The sequence below is a fragment of the Nannospalax galili genome, unplaced genomic scaffold, assembly GCF_000622305.1.
Source record: "Nannospalax galili isolate Female #2095 unplaced genomic scaffold, S.galili_v1.0 scaffold451, whole genome shotgun sequence".
NCBI classification, from domain to species: Eukaryota; Metazoa; Chordata; class Mammalia; order Rodentia; family Spalacidae; genus Nannospalax; species Nannospalax galili.
In genome coordinates this window covers 2,529,228-2,546,142 of record NW_008331662.1, presented here as the reverse complement: position 1 = coordinate 2,546,142, position 16,915 = coordinate 2,529,228, and the positions used below count along the sequence as shown (strand labels likewise).

General features: G+C 40.2%; 1 protein-coding gene across 7 annotated transcripts in view; it reads right to left on the bottom strand.

Annotated features, from left to right (window-relative positions):
* Kiaa1107 (KIAA1107 ortholog) overlaps nt 1-16,915 on the bottom strand; it is a 99,615-nt gene that overhangs the window by 63,819 nt on the left and 18,881 nt on the right. For 5 of the 7 annotated variants that reach the window (XM_008826828.3, XM_029560490.1, XM_029560489.1 and 2 more), the window contains 2 exons: nt 11,181-11,377; nt 1,592-1,709 (listed from right to left, as the gene is read on the bottom strand). In XM_008826828.3, coding sequence (XP_008825050.1) covers nt 1,592-1,709; nt 11,181-11,377 — 315 coding nt within the window. Of the gene's footprint in view, nt 1-1,591; nt 1,710-11,180; nt 11,378-11,925; nt 12,055-16,915 lie in introns of those variants that run through there. The other 2 variants (XM_029560493.1, XM_029560494.1) reach the window with 2 other exon arrangements.

Here is a 16,915-nt window from a genome sequence, read left to right as displayed (position 1 = left end):
AGAGAGAGAGAGAGAGAGAGAGAGAGAGAGAGAGAGAGAAAACATCCCATGACTTAGGAAATATATACCTATGACTCAGAAGACACTGACTAATCTCTATCGAGTTTTGTATTATAATAAAGCAGATTTCACAATAATTAGGTATAGCTGTGAACATCTATAATTCCAGCACTCAAGAGGCTGCGGTAAAAGGATCTTGAGTTTGAGGCCAGTCAGGGCTATGTATTTAGACTTTGGCAATACTAACATTTACAATTAGGAGAATGCTTATATGTATGCACATATATCGGAAACATCGACTTCTTAGCAGCAGTCCCATTCAAACTGGGAATCCAGAGTTAGAACACTGCTAACTGGCAAACCAATAAATGAGATTTCTGAGTTTGGTGGCCTCTTCAATTCTAAACCTACTGCTAATTTTATTAAGGCCATAGCCTCAGACACTGCATTTTGGGCTGAGATGGCTTAGAGGATAAAGCACTTCCACACAAGAGTAAGCAACAGAGTTCTGATTCCCAGCATAGATGCAGTGTCTGCCTACAATTCCAACACTCAGGAGGCAGAGACAGGTGATCCCTAGGGCAAGCTGGCCAGTCAGACTAGCTACAATTGGGAAGTTCCAGGCTCAGTTAGAAACACTGCCTCAATAAACATAGTGGAGAGTGATCAAGGAACACACTTGATGTCAATTTCAGGGTTCCACACACGGGTATCTATGTGCATGAGCACCCACATACATACACACCCAAACATGCACAACACACACCTCTCTGCAGAGTCTGGTTTGTCTTCTTTAGAAGCACAGAGAATAACTTATCAGCATTCATATTGAAATATGGAAGGGAGAACTTGGGCTCCTCAGCTGCTGGATGGTTCTAGTCCACAGTGAGGTCCAGCTGTATTTCTTTCCCTCAAGTTCCAACAGATTATCTGTATTCTAATATTTTTTTCTTCTTTTAAGCAAATTTTAGTTACTTACAATCAAAAGTGCCTGATCAAAACAGACAGCAGATTTTAACTTGAAATCTAAAAGCCTGTGATATCTAAGCAGCCCAATTCTAGAGCAGAACAATAGCTTTTAAAAAGTACACTGAAACATCAAACCTCCTAATCAATGCTATTCATGAATATCCTCTAATCTGAATCACAGAATTTGAGCCCAAATGCATTCAAAGAAAATGCATGCCATTTGTGTAGAAAAAAGCATTCTCATCACTATGCCTATGAAATTAAAAACTACATTTAACTGCATTTTCTATGACAGTGGCTTTCAAACCTATTTTAGGCAAAACACTTTCTCCCGATGAAACCTCAGGTTAATGTCCAATGCAAAGAATAGACATGAGTGGATTTTCTCTGGCTGAAACTGTATCTGGGTGGAACTCACATGTACACAAGTGAACCTACAGGTAGAAAACCATGTCTGCTGGTCAGCTGCTTCCCCTGCGAGTTCTGATCCCCTGAGGAATCACTGTGAAGCCCCGTGGTCTATAGGAACAAAAGCTTGAAAACCACTGTGTTAGGAAAGGACACCTACTCTTCTCCACGCTACTGTCGCAACAAGACACCAAACCAATTGTTATCTATTTACCTGTGAGCGTTAAAAGTTTTTCCATCAACATAAATATCAATGTCGGGACAACAACACTTCACATAAAGCTTCAACAGCTCTTCTCCTAATTCAGATGCAGGTTCCAAGTCATAATGATCTTTAAAAGAGAAGAAGATAACTAAAAATAGCCCCTTTAATAGTGTAAACATCCCCCGGTTTCTTCTAATGCTATCAAGAGGTTTTCTACATCATTATCTCAATTAGCTAGAATATTTAAGCAGCAAATTCAAAATAAAGCAAAAATGTATAAATCATTTACACTTCCTACTTTAAAGAATGTATTTCTTTTTATAAATTTATTATGTTATTTTTATGTGTATTGCCTGCATGTAAGTACATTCGTGTCACACAATGAAGAATGTATTTCTAACACTTATAGACATACCTTAAAATTTAGTTATGTTTAAATATAATTATCAAAATATCATGTACCAAAAAGGAATTTATTTCATGAACATCTGAATTAGAAAGTTAGAAAATTTTCTAATATTAAAGTTCTTTTCTAATACTTAGTTCCTACCTATCTCCTCTGTTAAAGTCTGAATGTCTTCTGGAGGTCCATCTGTAAAAGGACTGGCTCCCAGAGTGGTGCTATCAGAGCTACTGGATATACTATGGACTTTTAGAGGGACCAGATGGGAGGTCCTTAGGTCACTGAAGTGTGCCCCGAGATGGATTATGAGACTCTAGCCTCTTCTCACCCTTGATTTTTTGGGTTTTGTTTTTTTTTTTTTTTTTTTTTTTTTTTGAGACAAGGTCTCATGTAGCTACACAGCCAAGGACAACCTTCAACTCCTAGTCTCTACCTCTACCTTCCAAGTGCTGGGACTATAGGTGTGCACCACCATAACTGGTTCCTGTGGTACTCTGGATCAAACCGAGGACTTTGTGAGTAGTAAGCCATCACTCTACCAAGGAATCTGCAATACCCAGCCCTTCTTTTTCTCTTTTGATTCCTAGGTGAGCAGTTTGTTCTGTCAGGTGCCCTCTACCATTTCCATTCAGTATGTCTACCAGCGGCTCAAAGCAATAGGTCTAAAACTGTGAGGCAAAATAAACTTTTCTCTTAAAAAAAAAAAGATTTATGTGATATTGAGTGTGTGTGTGTGTGTGTGTGTGTGTGTGTGCTGGTGCCCATGGAAGCCAGAAGAAGGTGTTGGATCCTCTGGAGCTGGAGTTACAGGTAATTGTGAATTTTAGGAATTGGGTATTGGGAACTGAACGTGGGTCCTCTGCAAGTGCAGTAGATGATCTTAAACTGCTGGGCCATTTCTCCAGACCCACTTTTTCTCTTAATAAATTATCTCAGGCATTTTGCTACGACAGAATGACAGAAAGATGACTAATATATACAACTTCATGAATATACAGTTAGAATGACATGTAAGCTGATAGAAAGCCAACTGAAATCAACAGAAATCATTTAAGCACTTACTGTAAGATTAGCACAATACAGGGCATGAAGAAGTATAGAAAAATAAGTATTTCAAAAGACATTTCTTCCAGAGATTCACTTCTTAGGTAGTAGGAAGCAAACTATAGAAATAAACAGTATAATGAAAAATACACAATGAAAGAAAAATATGTTGTATATCATATTCATAAATATGATATAGATCACTGGTATATCATAGCATGCACATGTTACACTGTACTAAATCAAATATGACCTGAGACTATTCGCATATTTTGAGATCCTACACAATGAACTACCACCTCACTTAGTAAGTTAAACCTAACTCAGGGGTATATATTTTTGGTAATGCAGCCAAATCTTAACCAATTACAAGCAGCCAAACCTAATCACAAGTAGTCAACTGATAAGATTATGTTTAAATAAGGTAAAGGCCTAAAGGCCTAGGTGTAACCAATTAAGCTATTTCTGTATTTTACCTTTATGTTCTATGTTAGATCATGGACCTGTCCCTTTAAGATGTTGGTAATACTAAGAGGTGAGATCCCACAGCCTAAAGAAATCAGGCTACAGCTATCGCCCCACCCCTTAGCCCCCTAACTGCAGCTCTCTTACCATTACTTTAAGCTATCCCTTTTAATGAAACTCCTCTCCAGGTTTTAGAGAGAAGCTTCTCTTTTCTTTTGAAACTCCATTTATGATGCACTGTCCTTTTTTCAGTTTGTTTTTCTGAGACAGGGTCTCCCCACAACCCCAGCTGGCCTGGAACTCACTATGTAGAAGAGGCTGGCCTCCATCTCACAGAAATCCACCTGCCTCTGCCTCCCAAGTGCTGGGATTAAAGGTGTGTGCCACCAAGCCTCGCTAAAGTTTTTTTTAATTCATTTTTTTATGTGTATGAATGCACTGTCTGCATGTATGTAAGTGTACCCATTAGAAATAAGGCACTCTTTCCCTTTGAGTCTCCATTTATGTCATCTCTGACATGATGTACTGTCCCTTTTTAATGCTCTCGAGTCCTGATGACTCCCATGGTCTCAGTCCTTTCTCCTAATAAAGCTGATTTCTGAAGGGTAATTTATGTTAGCTCTTTTCACGAGCTAGCCTGCCATGCCTCTCTTCTTTCTTTATCTAACACTCTATCTATAAATATGGCCCACCTTGGTTCTAAATGCTGACTGATTCATGAATTGTTCCTTGTTCAAATAAACAGTTAAATGTACTTGATCAAAAATTTTTCTTTCAGCAGCCACATCTGATGAAGACTAGTCACTGGTAACAGATAACCACTAAAGAAATTTGTAGAGTACAAACAAGAATGAAAAAAAATCATGTGTACGACCCAGGGAGATCTAGAATCCAAATGCTACTCAACACTTGAACTGTGATGAGTCCAAGCTACCATCCTTCTTCCTCTGCATTTCTGCAACAGTCTCCTAAAAAGTCTTCCACTCCTGATCCCCTCAATCTGTTTTCAACAAAGCATTCACAAGCATGTTTTCAAAATGCAATTCAGCTGGGTGTGGTGCTACACGCCTTTAGTCCCAGCATTCAAGAGGCAGAGGCAGGCAGATCTCTGTGAGATTGAGGTCAGCCTGGTCTACATAGTGAATTCCAGGCCAGCTATGGCTACAGGGAGACCCGGTCTCAAAAAGACCAAAAAAACCCCAACCAACCAAACCAACAAAAATCAACACCTCCCCCAAAAAACAACAACAACAACAAAAAACCCCAGCAATTTAGATCATAGTCCAAGAACTTTCCTATAGCTTACTCCATTTCTTCTAGTTAAAAGCCAAAGTCTTTAGTATTGTGCTACAAGACCCCACAGCATTTGGCTTCCCATTACTTTTCTGAGTCCAGTACTGTGCTGGATAGCTTCAGTTGTCAACTTGACACACCTGGCTAGAGGGAACTTCAAATGAGGAATTTCCTCCATTGGATTGGTGTGTGGCCATGTCTCTAAGGTATTTTCTTGAATGTTGAGTGATGTGGATGGGCCCAGCCTATTGTGGTGGATGGGCCCAGCCTATTGTGGGCAGTGTCACCCCTGAACAGGCAGTTCTATGTTGTATAAGAAAGCAGGCTGAGCACTGGCCAGGGGAACAAGCCAGTAAGCAGTGTTCCTCCATGGAACACTGAAGCCATGCTTCAGCTCCTGCCTCCAGGTTCCTGCACTGAGTTCCTACCTTGACTTCCCTTGATGATGGACTGTAAGCCAAATAAACCCTTTTCTCCCCAAGTTGTTTTTGGTCAGTGTTTTTATTAGAGCCACAGAAAGTAACTAGAACAAGTACCTACTACTTTATTTCTATAGTGAACTCTCATTTCTCCAACCTGGAAGAACATCCTCACCTTCAGATCTTTGTACTGAGCACTCCTTCTGCATTAAACATTCTTCTCTAGGACATCCTAATGGCTAAACTCCCCCACTTTTTTCTTCTTTTTTTAAAAAAAATATTTATTATTCTAATTTTTTATGTATATGAGTGTATTACCTGCATGTATATAAGTGCACCCATGTCGTGCAGTGCCCATGGAGGTCAGAAGAGGGTGTAGGATCCCCTGGAACAACAGTTATGGACAGTTGTTAGCTGCCATGTGGATGCTGAGAGTGGAACCTAGGACTCTGCAAGGGCAGTCAGTGCTCTTAACCACTGAGCCATCTCTCCAGCCCTTCCCCTACCTTTTCTAAATCTTTAACCACCTCTTATTCAACAAGGCTGAACCTGATTGTCATATCTAAAATTACAACTGTTGCATAGAGCTGTCCTCTGACCAGCAGACTATGGACAGGTGCCTTCTTCCCAAGCTTGGTTGAGCCTCTTGCCTAGGATCATCACAGTCAAACTTGTTGACTGTTGCTCTCTGCAAGAAAGAAGGGGCAGTGAGAGTCAGCCATATCTCCCAACCAACCAGTCAGCCCTAGGTGCTCGAGGGGGAGAGGCTAAGGGTATATAAGCTGAGGATGCCATAGGGAGGGTCTCTCACCATTTTGCACAGCTGTGAGGAAGTCATTATCCATGGATAATGACTTCCAGTGTGGAAGACTGGAGACTTTCCAGTGTGGCCTTAGGAGGGGAGCACCCACACTCCTGAAAGTAAACTCTCACCCACTGCTCTGTAAGTAAGCTCAATAAAATCACTGGTTCCCCAGATTGTAGTTTGGTGAAACTGTACCTCAGTTTGTCATAGGGACCAAGGGAGGAGGGGTCTGAACATGATTTGTGTCTCCCAAAAGGAATTTTAGCTACAACTCAATCACTATATTTCCTAAAACCCTTTCTGTGGTATAACACGCCAACTTTCTTTACCGTGCTTATTATTTACCCTTCCTCTCACTCTACTCTCGGACCAGAAGACAAGGCACAAAAGAGCTAGAAATTCATTTCAGTCATTCCTCTGATATACAACAGTGCCTGACACAAAGCAGATCCTCAATAAATATTTGCTAATTAATATATTAAATATTATATACAAAAATTCTAAAAGAAGGGTCTGGAGAGATGGCTCAGCAGTTAAGAGCATTGACTGCTCTTGCAGAGCCATATTTGGTTCCTAGCACCCACATGGCGGTTAACAACTACCCATAACTCTAGTTCCAGGGAATCTGACGCCTTCTTCTGGCCTTCGTGGGCACTGAATGACATGGATGCATTTATATACATGCAGGAAAAACACTCATACATATAAAATAAAAATAAATAAATTCTAAAGAAAAATCAAAACTCCCAACAGAATTAAGCAGCAGGAAATAGAAAATTCTACTTCTGAGAAGGAAAAGCAGCACACCCATGCATTTAATGCCACTTTTGTGCATGTCTGATACTGTTTATATCATTTAATGACTAATATTATACTTTACCACACAGAGCTCACCTTATACTGGTTTTATGAATACTCACTAAAATGGAGAACATCAAAGGCCTCAAAGTTGCCTTGAGAAAGAACAGTTATTTAGCTAAGGTACCTATGATAAATTCTGTGGTTAAAGAATGTCTTAACCCTTCCCCTTAAAATCTGCTTCTGCAAGCATGCCTGCAGAAGGAATTTCCCCTCAGGTGTCTTGGGACATGTAGGCATCTGTGCTGAAGTCACATAGGCTGCAATTTGAATCTACCAACATTTTAGCAGTTTAACCTGTGCAAACCTATAATTCACACCCAGAACTTCAGAACACTAGCTGGGACCACTGATGTAAATAAAATCTGAGTTCTCTAACCCTCCGAGTAAATGCTTGGTCTCTCAACTCCCTTATTTCCATAACACTTCTCTAAATATTTTATTTACTATTTTTATTTTATGTGTATGAGTGTATTGCCTACATGTACGCAAGTGCACCTATGTTGTGCAATGCTCATGGAGGTCAGAAGAGGGTGTCAGATCCCCTGGAACTGGAGTTACAGACAGTTGTTAGCTGCCATGTGGGTGCTGAGAATCGAACTTGGGTCCTCTGCCAGGACAGTCAGTGCTCTTAACCACTGAGCCACCTCTGCAGCCATGCTTCTCCAATTCCTTTAGAAAATTTAATGGAAAAAAAGTGAAAAAAAAAATTTTTCTTGACACAAATAAAAAAATCTAAAAATTTATCAAAGAAAACAAAATTAATTTGGTAGATTATACTAAAGTATTGAAACTCCCATTTATGTCCTCAAATAGTCTACTGAATTTGACTATACCACAGTATCGTGTAATAAAATACATACATACATTTGGTCTTAGTCCCTTGATTCCTGGCAGCCTAGAATAGTTACATCTGTGTTGAACATGTACTGACTTTTTTCCTGTTAGTACTCCCTAAACAACAATGTAATAGCTATTTACACTGGATTAGGCATTATTAGCACTCCAGGAATGATAAGCATACAGGAGGATGTGAACAGATGGTATGCAAATCTATACCCTTCCACAGAAGGAATGTAAGTCCATCAGCAGATTTTGGTATTCTGGGTGAGGGAAGGTTCTGGGACCAATCCTCTATGAACAACAAGGCAGAGATGTCTTACAGCAACCCTTTCACCCTCTCAAAGTCCCCTACTTTGGACAAATACAAAGTGGTTCTTCCTAGATGATTGTTCTTTATGTGGATTCTGCTTACATCTCCAAGCTCAAATCTCTAACTGCATCCCTTCCGGTCTCCTAACCCTTTCTATTTCCATAATAAGCAAATTTGGTTTCCCAAATAAGTTATATGTCTGACCTTCTCTGCTTCCAAACACAGAATAATGATTATTCTGCTTGGACTAACCTTCACTTAACATGGCTTTGCTGAGTTAATTTTTCTTTGGGATTCAGCTGAGAAGCAAGCTCATGCAGTGCCTGGTGACATAAGCCTATAAGTCTTGCTGAGGCAGGAAGATATAAAGTTCAAGGCCTGCCTGGGTTACAGGTGAATTCAGGGCCAGTCTTGGCAACTTAGTGAAACCTTGTCTTAGAATAAAAATATGAAGAGGGCTGAGGATAAAAAGAGGGCTCAGGCCAGGTATGGTGGCGCATGCCTTTAATCCCAGCACTTGGGAGGCAGAGGCAGGCAGATCTCTATGAGCTCAGAATAAAAAGAAGTCACTTCCACCATGCAACTTTCTCTAGAAGCCAGGTGACACGTGCTCTATTTGTGTTCTCTTAACCTGTACCTTACCCACCTGACTGTATCTCCAACTAGGCTTTGCTCATTTTCATAGCTTTAAAAGTACCTCAAAGTAGATACTCAAAAGACTTAGTAACTGACTAGAATGACATTCTAAGAGTAAGCAGCAAGTACAAAGACGCAGAGTACATTTCTTTGAGGGCAACATCAAGTAATTAACAGGACTATAACTCAACAGGAATAGGTGGCTTGTGGGGTGAACAAGGAGTTTTCCCTTGGAGCAATGGGGAAAGGAGGTTGAGAGCTCTAGATCGAGGGTCAGGACAAATGCCAGGTGGGGCTGTGACTGATGCCTTTAATCCCAGCACCTGAAGAGGAAAGCGAATCTGTGTGAATTGGAGGCCAGCTTGGTCTACATAGCATGTTCAGGCTAGCCAGGGCTATATAGTGAGACGCTGTCTCAAAAACACACAAACAAAACAACAACAAAAGAGTTATCAAATACTAGCTAGTCAATTGCTCTATCTGTATAGTTTCATCCTTTACACTCTTTGGGTATAAAGACCTTTAACAATAAAATTGGTCTGTAACCACTTCTTAGGGTTATGAAAAACTAAATGAGATTAATCATGTAAATGGGCCTACTTCACAGTCTAGAATTCATTTATTCATAATTAGGTATGATGAACGTAATATAAAAGAAATTTAGCAGGGTGTGGTGGCACAAACCTTTGATCCTAGCAAGTAGATCCTAGCAGAATCAGGTAGATCTCTGTGAGATCAAGGCCAGCCTGATCTACACAGCAAGTTCTGGGCCAACTGGGGCTAGAGAGAGATCCTGTCTCAAAAAAAAAAACAGAAAAAAAAAAGAAAGAAATCTAACCAGATTAAATTAGTTTGGTTGTTATTGCTCACAAAACACCAGTAACAGGACCAGTAAGATCTTTTAGCTAACAGTCATCTTCATATACAGTAATATGCTCTACTCTACTGCAACATTTGTTTTGAAAATAGGAGTTTGATCTAATACAAATGATATTTTAGGAATTAATTTCAGCATTACTAAATTTTGAATTTGTTTAGGTACAGTTTAGGTCAATGAAAAACTGAACCTACCCAGCTGAACTGAGCCATATGTAAGACCCATTCACGCCCCCAAAACACCTACTAGAGAGCTTAGTTCCCAGTATATCCTATGAGCCACACCCATAGTAATAATACAGATTCCAATCTGATTTCAGATAACCAACTATAGAAGACAATTTCCAATGAATATTTTTGTGTCTGCATAGCTGGCCTTCCTGAACAGAGATCTGGGAAGTTTGGCTAGGTGATTATTAAGCAGAAAATATCTTTTGGAAGCTAAAGAAAATGTACTGCTAGAGAAAGACTTAGAGAGTTGCCTCCTCAAAAAGGTATTTCTGTACACTCCAGGTAGTAGAACTATTATCCCCTTCCCTCTCCACAGATTCTTTATCTTCCAAAGTCAAAGCTGGTGGCTCGCTTTCCCCTGTTTATAGAGGATGATGGGCAGACATGCCAGCACCCTAGAAAAACTTAGTTTTGTGATTCTGGTGTTTTTCTCCTGTGGTGAAATTTCACTCCAAGAGCATGGTAACCCAGGCCCTCACTACATCATCTCATCGAGTCTGATGGCAGAGGACAGGCACCAAGGTACTCCATGAGTAATACGTGGTCTATTCCCTGATCCAAGGACCTTGGGCTTCGTGTTGGAATATCTGCTCGACTAATTATCCTATCTTCTTTCCATCAATTCATAAATAACTCTCAATCTGACACCTATTTCCACAAGAAAACTTCTAGTCATTTTCAAGATGAAATACTGTCTATATGTAATAGCTATGTACAATAAGTATTAGGCATGTATTTCTTAAGCATTTAACGTGTAAAACTAGGCTACCATTTTTATTAGGTTAAAATCTTTTAAAACTTATTTCATGTAGTTTTTATGTGATGGAAATTTTTGTGTTTCATGGTATTTTAAAAATATTTTATTATTTTTATTTTATGTCTATATTGCCTGCGTGTATGTAAGGTATACCCATGTAATGCAATACCCATGAAGGTCAGAAGAGGGTATCAAATTCCCTGGAACTGCAGCTACATATGGATAGTTGTTAGCTGCCATGTGGGTGCTGGGAACCGAACTCAGGTCCTCTGCAAGAGCAGCCAGTGCTCTTAACTGCCAAGCCACCTCTCCAGACCCCCATGGTATTTTTTTAAAAGGAACTTAAATGCTGTGCTAGCACTAGGCTCTATGTTTGCTAAAACTTCTTTTCCTTATTGGCATAGGTTAGAAAAGGAACAAGAACATGCAGAGGCTGAAGTGGCTGAAAATAAAATCGCGAGTTACATGTAAATTTGTTCATAATAATCCTATCTCCAATGACTTGAGGAAACTGGAGACTGACCACAGTAGTGTTCTCCCTTCTTCACGTTCAATAAAATAAACGACAACAGAAACCAGTAGAGCAGTTTTCTAAGTGTGCTTTTCTCTAATTATATCATGGCTATAAAAGTATATAAAATCCAGCAAAGCATCTTACCACTGTAAATGAAGCTGTCGTCGCTATCAGTGACGTCCTTTGGAACTTCATGCTTCTCAAGAGAACACTCAGATGCACTTTTACAGTCTTGAAAACTGAAGTCAAGCTTCTTTTGTGACATTACGCTTTCTAGTGTTATTCTCTTAAGAATTTCCTCTTCATAGTTTTTTATGCTCATATTTGATGAATATATAGTCCTAAAAGAGAAAACAGAAAATAGCAATTAAAATAAGGGTGATCTGTTATTTTTCTTTTTGTTTATTTTGAGACAGGGTCTCTTGTACCCCAGGTTGGCTTTGAATTCGTTATGTAACACAGGATGATTTTGAACTTCTAATCCTCCTGCCTCCATCTCTCAAGTGCTGGGGTTATAGGCATGAACCACCACGGCCAGTTTATGCAGTACTGCAGATTGAATTCAGAGCTCTGTGCATGCCAGGCAAACAACTGAACTACATCCCCAGACCTAAAATAAGGGTGATTCTTTAAGAAGAAAATGCTAGTTTCTCCAATGTACTGCTTTCATTTATAACTATATGTATGTTATACACAAAACGTATATAAAATTTTATTTACATAAAACATAATTTTGACTTTTAGAATCTCAACTAACTAAAGAAGGGCAATCTGAAACAGAAAATTTGAAAAGCAGTTTATAGTTTTTTTTATTTTAAAAAGTAGTATTTATGCCCAAAACTTCTACAACCTGGAAGAAATTGACAATTTGTAGAAAGACACATATTACCAAGCCCAACTCATGACGAAACACAGTATCTGAGTAGAACAAACAGTGAATTAGTAACACAAAACTTCCCACAGTGGCTGGAGATGTAATTCAGTGGCGAGCACTTGCCTAGCATGCATGAATGAGGCCCTGCAAACAAAACAAACAACAACAGAAATAAGACTAGATGGCTTCACTGTAAATTTTACCAATTTTTTGTTTTGTTTTGTTTTTCTTTGGTCTTTGAGACAATGTCTCCCTGTACCCCTGCTGGCCTGAAACTACGACCAGACTGGCCTCAATCTCAAAAAAGACCTGCCTACCCCTGCCTCCTGAGTTCTGGGATTAAACAATGTGCCCACTATGCCTGGCTAATTTTACCAAATTCTTAGAGAACTGACATTAATCTGTCATAAATTTTTCTAAAAAGTAGAAGAGGAACATGCCCCAAAGTATTCTCTTGCCCTCTAAGGCCTGTATTATTGATATTACTGAAGCAGACAAAGGCATCACAGGAAAAGAAAAATACCCTCAGTAAAATAACAGCAAAAAGAATCGCTCAGCACATAAAATATTATACAGCACACCCAGTTAGGGTTTATTCAGGAATTGGGGAGTGGTTAGACACAAGGAAGTCAATGTTACATAGCAAATAAATGAGTGAAGGACAAAACCCACAGGGCAGGTTGGCACTGGGTGCCTAGTTGGGGTTGACAGTCATCAATTTAAGGTGAATCTAGCTGGCATGGGTGTATTTTTTTCAAGCTACATTCAGTTGTAGACATGGGAGTGCAGTGTTTAAAACCGTACCAGGGATTCTGGTTTTGCTCAGTTGTAGAGAGGCCAACAAATCAAGAGAATTTGAACAACAATTTTCCATTGAAAATTTGTTGTTTTTAATTCCCCAAAAGAACTGGTATACCATGCCATGCAGGGCCATATCGGAAAGCAGAACAGGTCAGGAGAAAGGAGGAGCATGAGAAAACACCGGCAAAAGGCTTGCTTGTGGTTTCTGTAAGAATGAGTAAGCAAGGTCGGGTGGCAGCTAAACGGGAGTAGGATAGGGTTGGCAGCCATGTGAGTGTGATCTCTGTCTGCTACATGGCCCTGGGATGATAAGAAAAGGGGAATATTGCCTCCTAGAGCATTAGAAGCAGATGCAGAAAGGGAGGTATTTGGAGTGTTCTCATGGACTCATGATTGGTTGGTTTGCAAATCAAAGATGTATTCACAGTCAAGTCATTTACTGTATCTAGGATTAACCAACCTTGGAAGGGGCAGTCTCTCTTCAGTGAGTGAGACCCCAGGTATCAGAGCATCAAGAGTACAAAAGCACAGTGGCAGACACCTGCAATCCCGGGCAGGAAGGTCACTTGAGTCCAAGAGCTCATAGCCAGACTAGGCAACATAGTAAGACCTCATCTTAATAAATAAATCAAATTAAATACAGAGATGGGGCATGTAGCTCAGTGGTAGAGTGCATTCTTAGCATGAACAAAGCCCTGGGTTCAATACCTACGTAGGATGCAGAAAATATGGTTAAAACAACAATAAAAACATCTGCCTACCTACTTCTATCTTAGTAATAGCCGGATGTAGCAGAGAGAACAGAGGTAATACCTGTTCCTCTGTGCTGTTTCACACTAGCCTCATGCTTTATGCCAGCAGTTTCCAGTCACTGATGCTATACTGAAAACTCCAAGGTCCTGCCCCCGCCCTTCACAGGTACATGTGCTCTCACAACACAATGTTAAATCTTGGAAAAATCAGGTTTTTTATGATTTTCATGTGAATTTTAATCTTGAGGTCATAAAACAAGCACCATTTTCAAGTGACACATAAGCCATACTGGAAGTCACTACATATGAAACAACTTTCAAAAACTGTATTTTACACTCTAACCCAGGTACACACCAAAGTACTTATTGCAGAATAAGGAGCAATATAAAAGAATATTAAGGGGCAGGATATCACAAGCACTTTCTATATGCAAAACACTAGATGAGATACCACTTGTAATGTGCACATCAATCAGACAGTCAAATTTCAAGGAGCTTATATAACACAGACATGCCATGACTAACCTAACACATTAATAGAGTGTGATTAAATGCTTAAAATAAAGCACTGTGAAATGCTATGAAGTACAAAGCCAGTTACTCTAACTTCCTTGTTCAAATTGAGAAAACCAAAGCTGAACAAAATTATAAAACACAGTAATGCAGAGCCAGAAGGCAGAGCCCTGCCTATGTCTTCCTGCCAAGTACAGAGCTTCTCTGACTCCCTCATGTGATCACTGACTCAATCTTTTCTTCCCTAACACTTTTAATGACAGCAAATAAAGGATAATACTGATGCAATTTTTCCTTTTCCTAATGTATAAAAATGCTGACCTATCCCCAGGATTTTCTTTTAGATGTGGAAAGCCATCAGTTTACAGCGTTTACCACTATGAATAATATCCATTAAAATGTGTGTAATGTTTACTGTGTGCCAGATCACTGAGCTAAAGGCTTTGTAACTATTGCATTTACACTTCACAATTGACTTTGTCATTAGTATATGGGTTTATATTAGTATATCTACTTTTCAGATAAGTTGGAGAATGGTAAGTAATTAGTACAAGTTCACAGTCAGAGATGGCAGACTTGGCTTGACTACCAAATCTGTTCTTATCACAATTCCACCATAGGGGGAAAGACGTACATTTTAAATTGATATTTGAACTCAATAAGAAGTCTATTATCTATACTAGAAACTACTAAATTTACCCAATCATGCATAAAATAGCTGTTAAATTATAGGAGTTTCACACATTAGAAACTCAAATAATAAAGAAAAACAGACCGCTCTAGCAACTGTTCGAGCATAAAAAGAAGGACCAGCAAGATGGCTTAGAGGGAAAAGGCACCTACTACCAACCAGACAGTGCCTGGAACCCACATGGTGGAAGAGTGAACCAATTCCCACAAACTGTCTTTTTACCTCCAAAGGCATACCATGGCACATACGCATGAGCAAAGCATGCAAACACGCACACATAAATGAAAATAAGTGTAAAAAAACAAAAACAAAATGAAGAATGTCAATTATTTAAAATTGTTTATATTATCCAAAGACAATGTTTTATGCTAAAGTAAACATGATTCTGAATACAGGCAAAAAGAGTATTAGCAAGTAACTAAATACTTGTATCTAAAAGGCACCTAGAATTTAATACATAAAAAACAAATTTCCAACTCTGATTTTTCCTACAAGTCAAAATTGATCACTGGCATAATGGCAGACATACACACCAACAGGATATACCTAAGATAAGAGAAATAACCCTCATATTTATGAGTGTACTAGCCAGCTCGGACTGCTCTAACAAAATACTACAGGCTAGGTGGCTTAAATATGGGCAATTTGCTCTGCTTCCCTGGGCCTGCACAACCCGCCGGCCTCTCTCCTTGGTAAGTTCACCATGCCCTCCATGATTTGACTCCCCCAGCCCTGTTCACCCTCCCTCCTGCCCTGCCCATCTCTCCTCCTAGCCTGGGTACTGTCGCATTCCTTGTCGTGGCAACCCCAGACACCGGGGAAACCACCACTTCCTGATCTTTTGCATCCAGACCAACCCAGGTCCTTCTCACAGTCCCCAGGAGCCCTCTGGGCCTGGTCCCGACCCTATGCTTCCTTGGGCTGCAAAACCCATCAGCCTCTTTCCTGGACACTGGGGCTGACCTCTAGGCCCAGAACCACCACTGCTTCTGATACCTTGCATCCAGATGAACCCCAAGAGCCCTCTGGGCCTGGTCCTGCCCTCACCTCCCTCTGCTTCCCTGGGCCTGCCAGCCTCTCTCCTGGGTAAGTTCATCACGCCCTCTGTGCCTTGACTCCCCCAGCCCCTTTTGGTCCCCCTACCCCACTCTTCTCCTAGCCTGGGTACTGTCCCACACCTTGTCTTGGCACCCCAGACACCGGGGGAACCACCACTGCTTCCTTTGCATCCAGACAAACCCAATTCCTTCTCTGGGTCCCCAGGAGCCCTCTGGGCCTGGTCCTGCCCTCACCTCCCTCTGCTTCCCTGGGCTACATAACCCACCAGCCTCTTTCCTGGACACCTGGGCTGACCTCTTGGCTTCCTGAACCTTTGCATCCAGACCAACCCAGTTCCTCCCTGCAATTCCCATGAAAACTTGGGGCCTCTTCCTGCACCCATCTCCCTTTGCATGTCTGGGTGGCATGGCCACTAGCTGTCCAAGACCAACATCTTTCTTGGGCCCTGCTCCCAGGCCAGTCCAACCCCAAAATTCCTGAGGACAACATCTTTCCTGGAGGGATCCAGACGTTAGGAAAAAGCCTGAGAAGCATCTGATCCTCATCTGATTTGAGCCTCTGTGAGAACTCCTGAAGACAAAAGCTACTCCAATATAAAATCAAAAGAGAACTGGAAGCTTAGACAAACCAGCTTGTCATGCCCAAAATGTAAACCACAAAGGCACATAAAGTTTAAAAAAGAAGCAGACCTAAACTTGAAGGCTTGAGTCTCACAAAAGAATCAGAAACTACTAAAGAAATTCACAAATATCAATAGTCCTCTAGAAGAGCACAATGAGAACCCCCTAGAGATAGTGCAGGACATGGCACTCAAAAGAACAATTATAAACATGATAAAAGAATTCAGTGAACTTAAAGAGCACACAGAGAAATCAAAGAACTGAAGGAAGATAGGGATAAACTTCTGAATGAATTCATAAAAGAGTTAGAAATATTGAAGACTACTTAGGCTGAAATGAAGAAGGAAGTAAAACACTCAGTAAGCCAATTAGAAATGACAGCAGAATGCCTCACCAATAGGATGAATGAAATGGGAAACAGAATATCAAGACTGGAAGATAAAGTGGACAAACTAGACCACTTAGGCAAAGATGAAAAATTGAAAAGCACAAGAATGGAATATGCAGGAATTGTGTGACACCATAAAACGTCCTAACTTATAAATCATAGGCATACAGGAAGGAGAAGA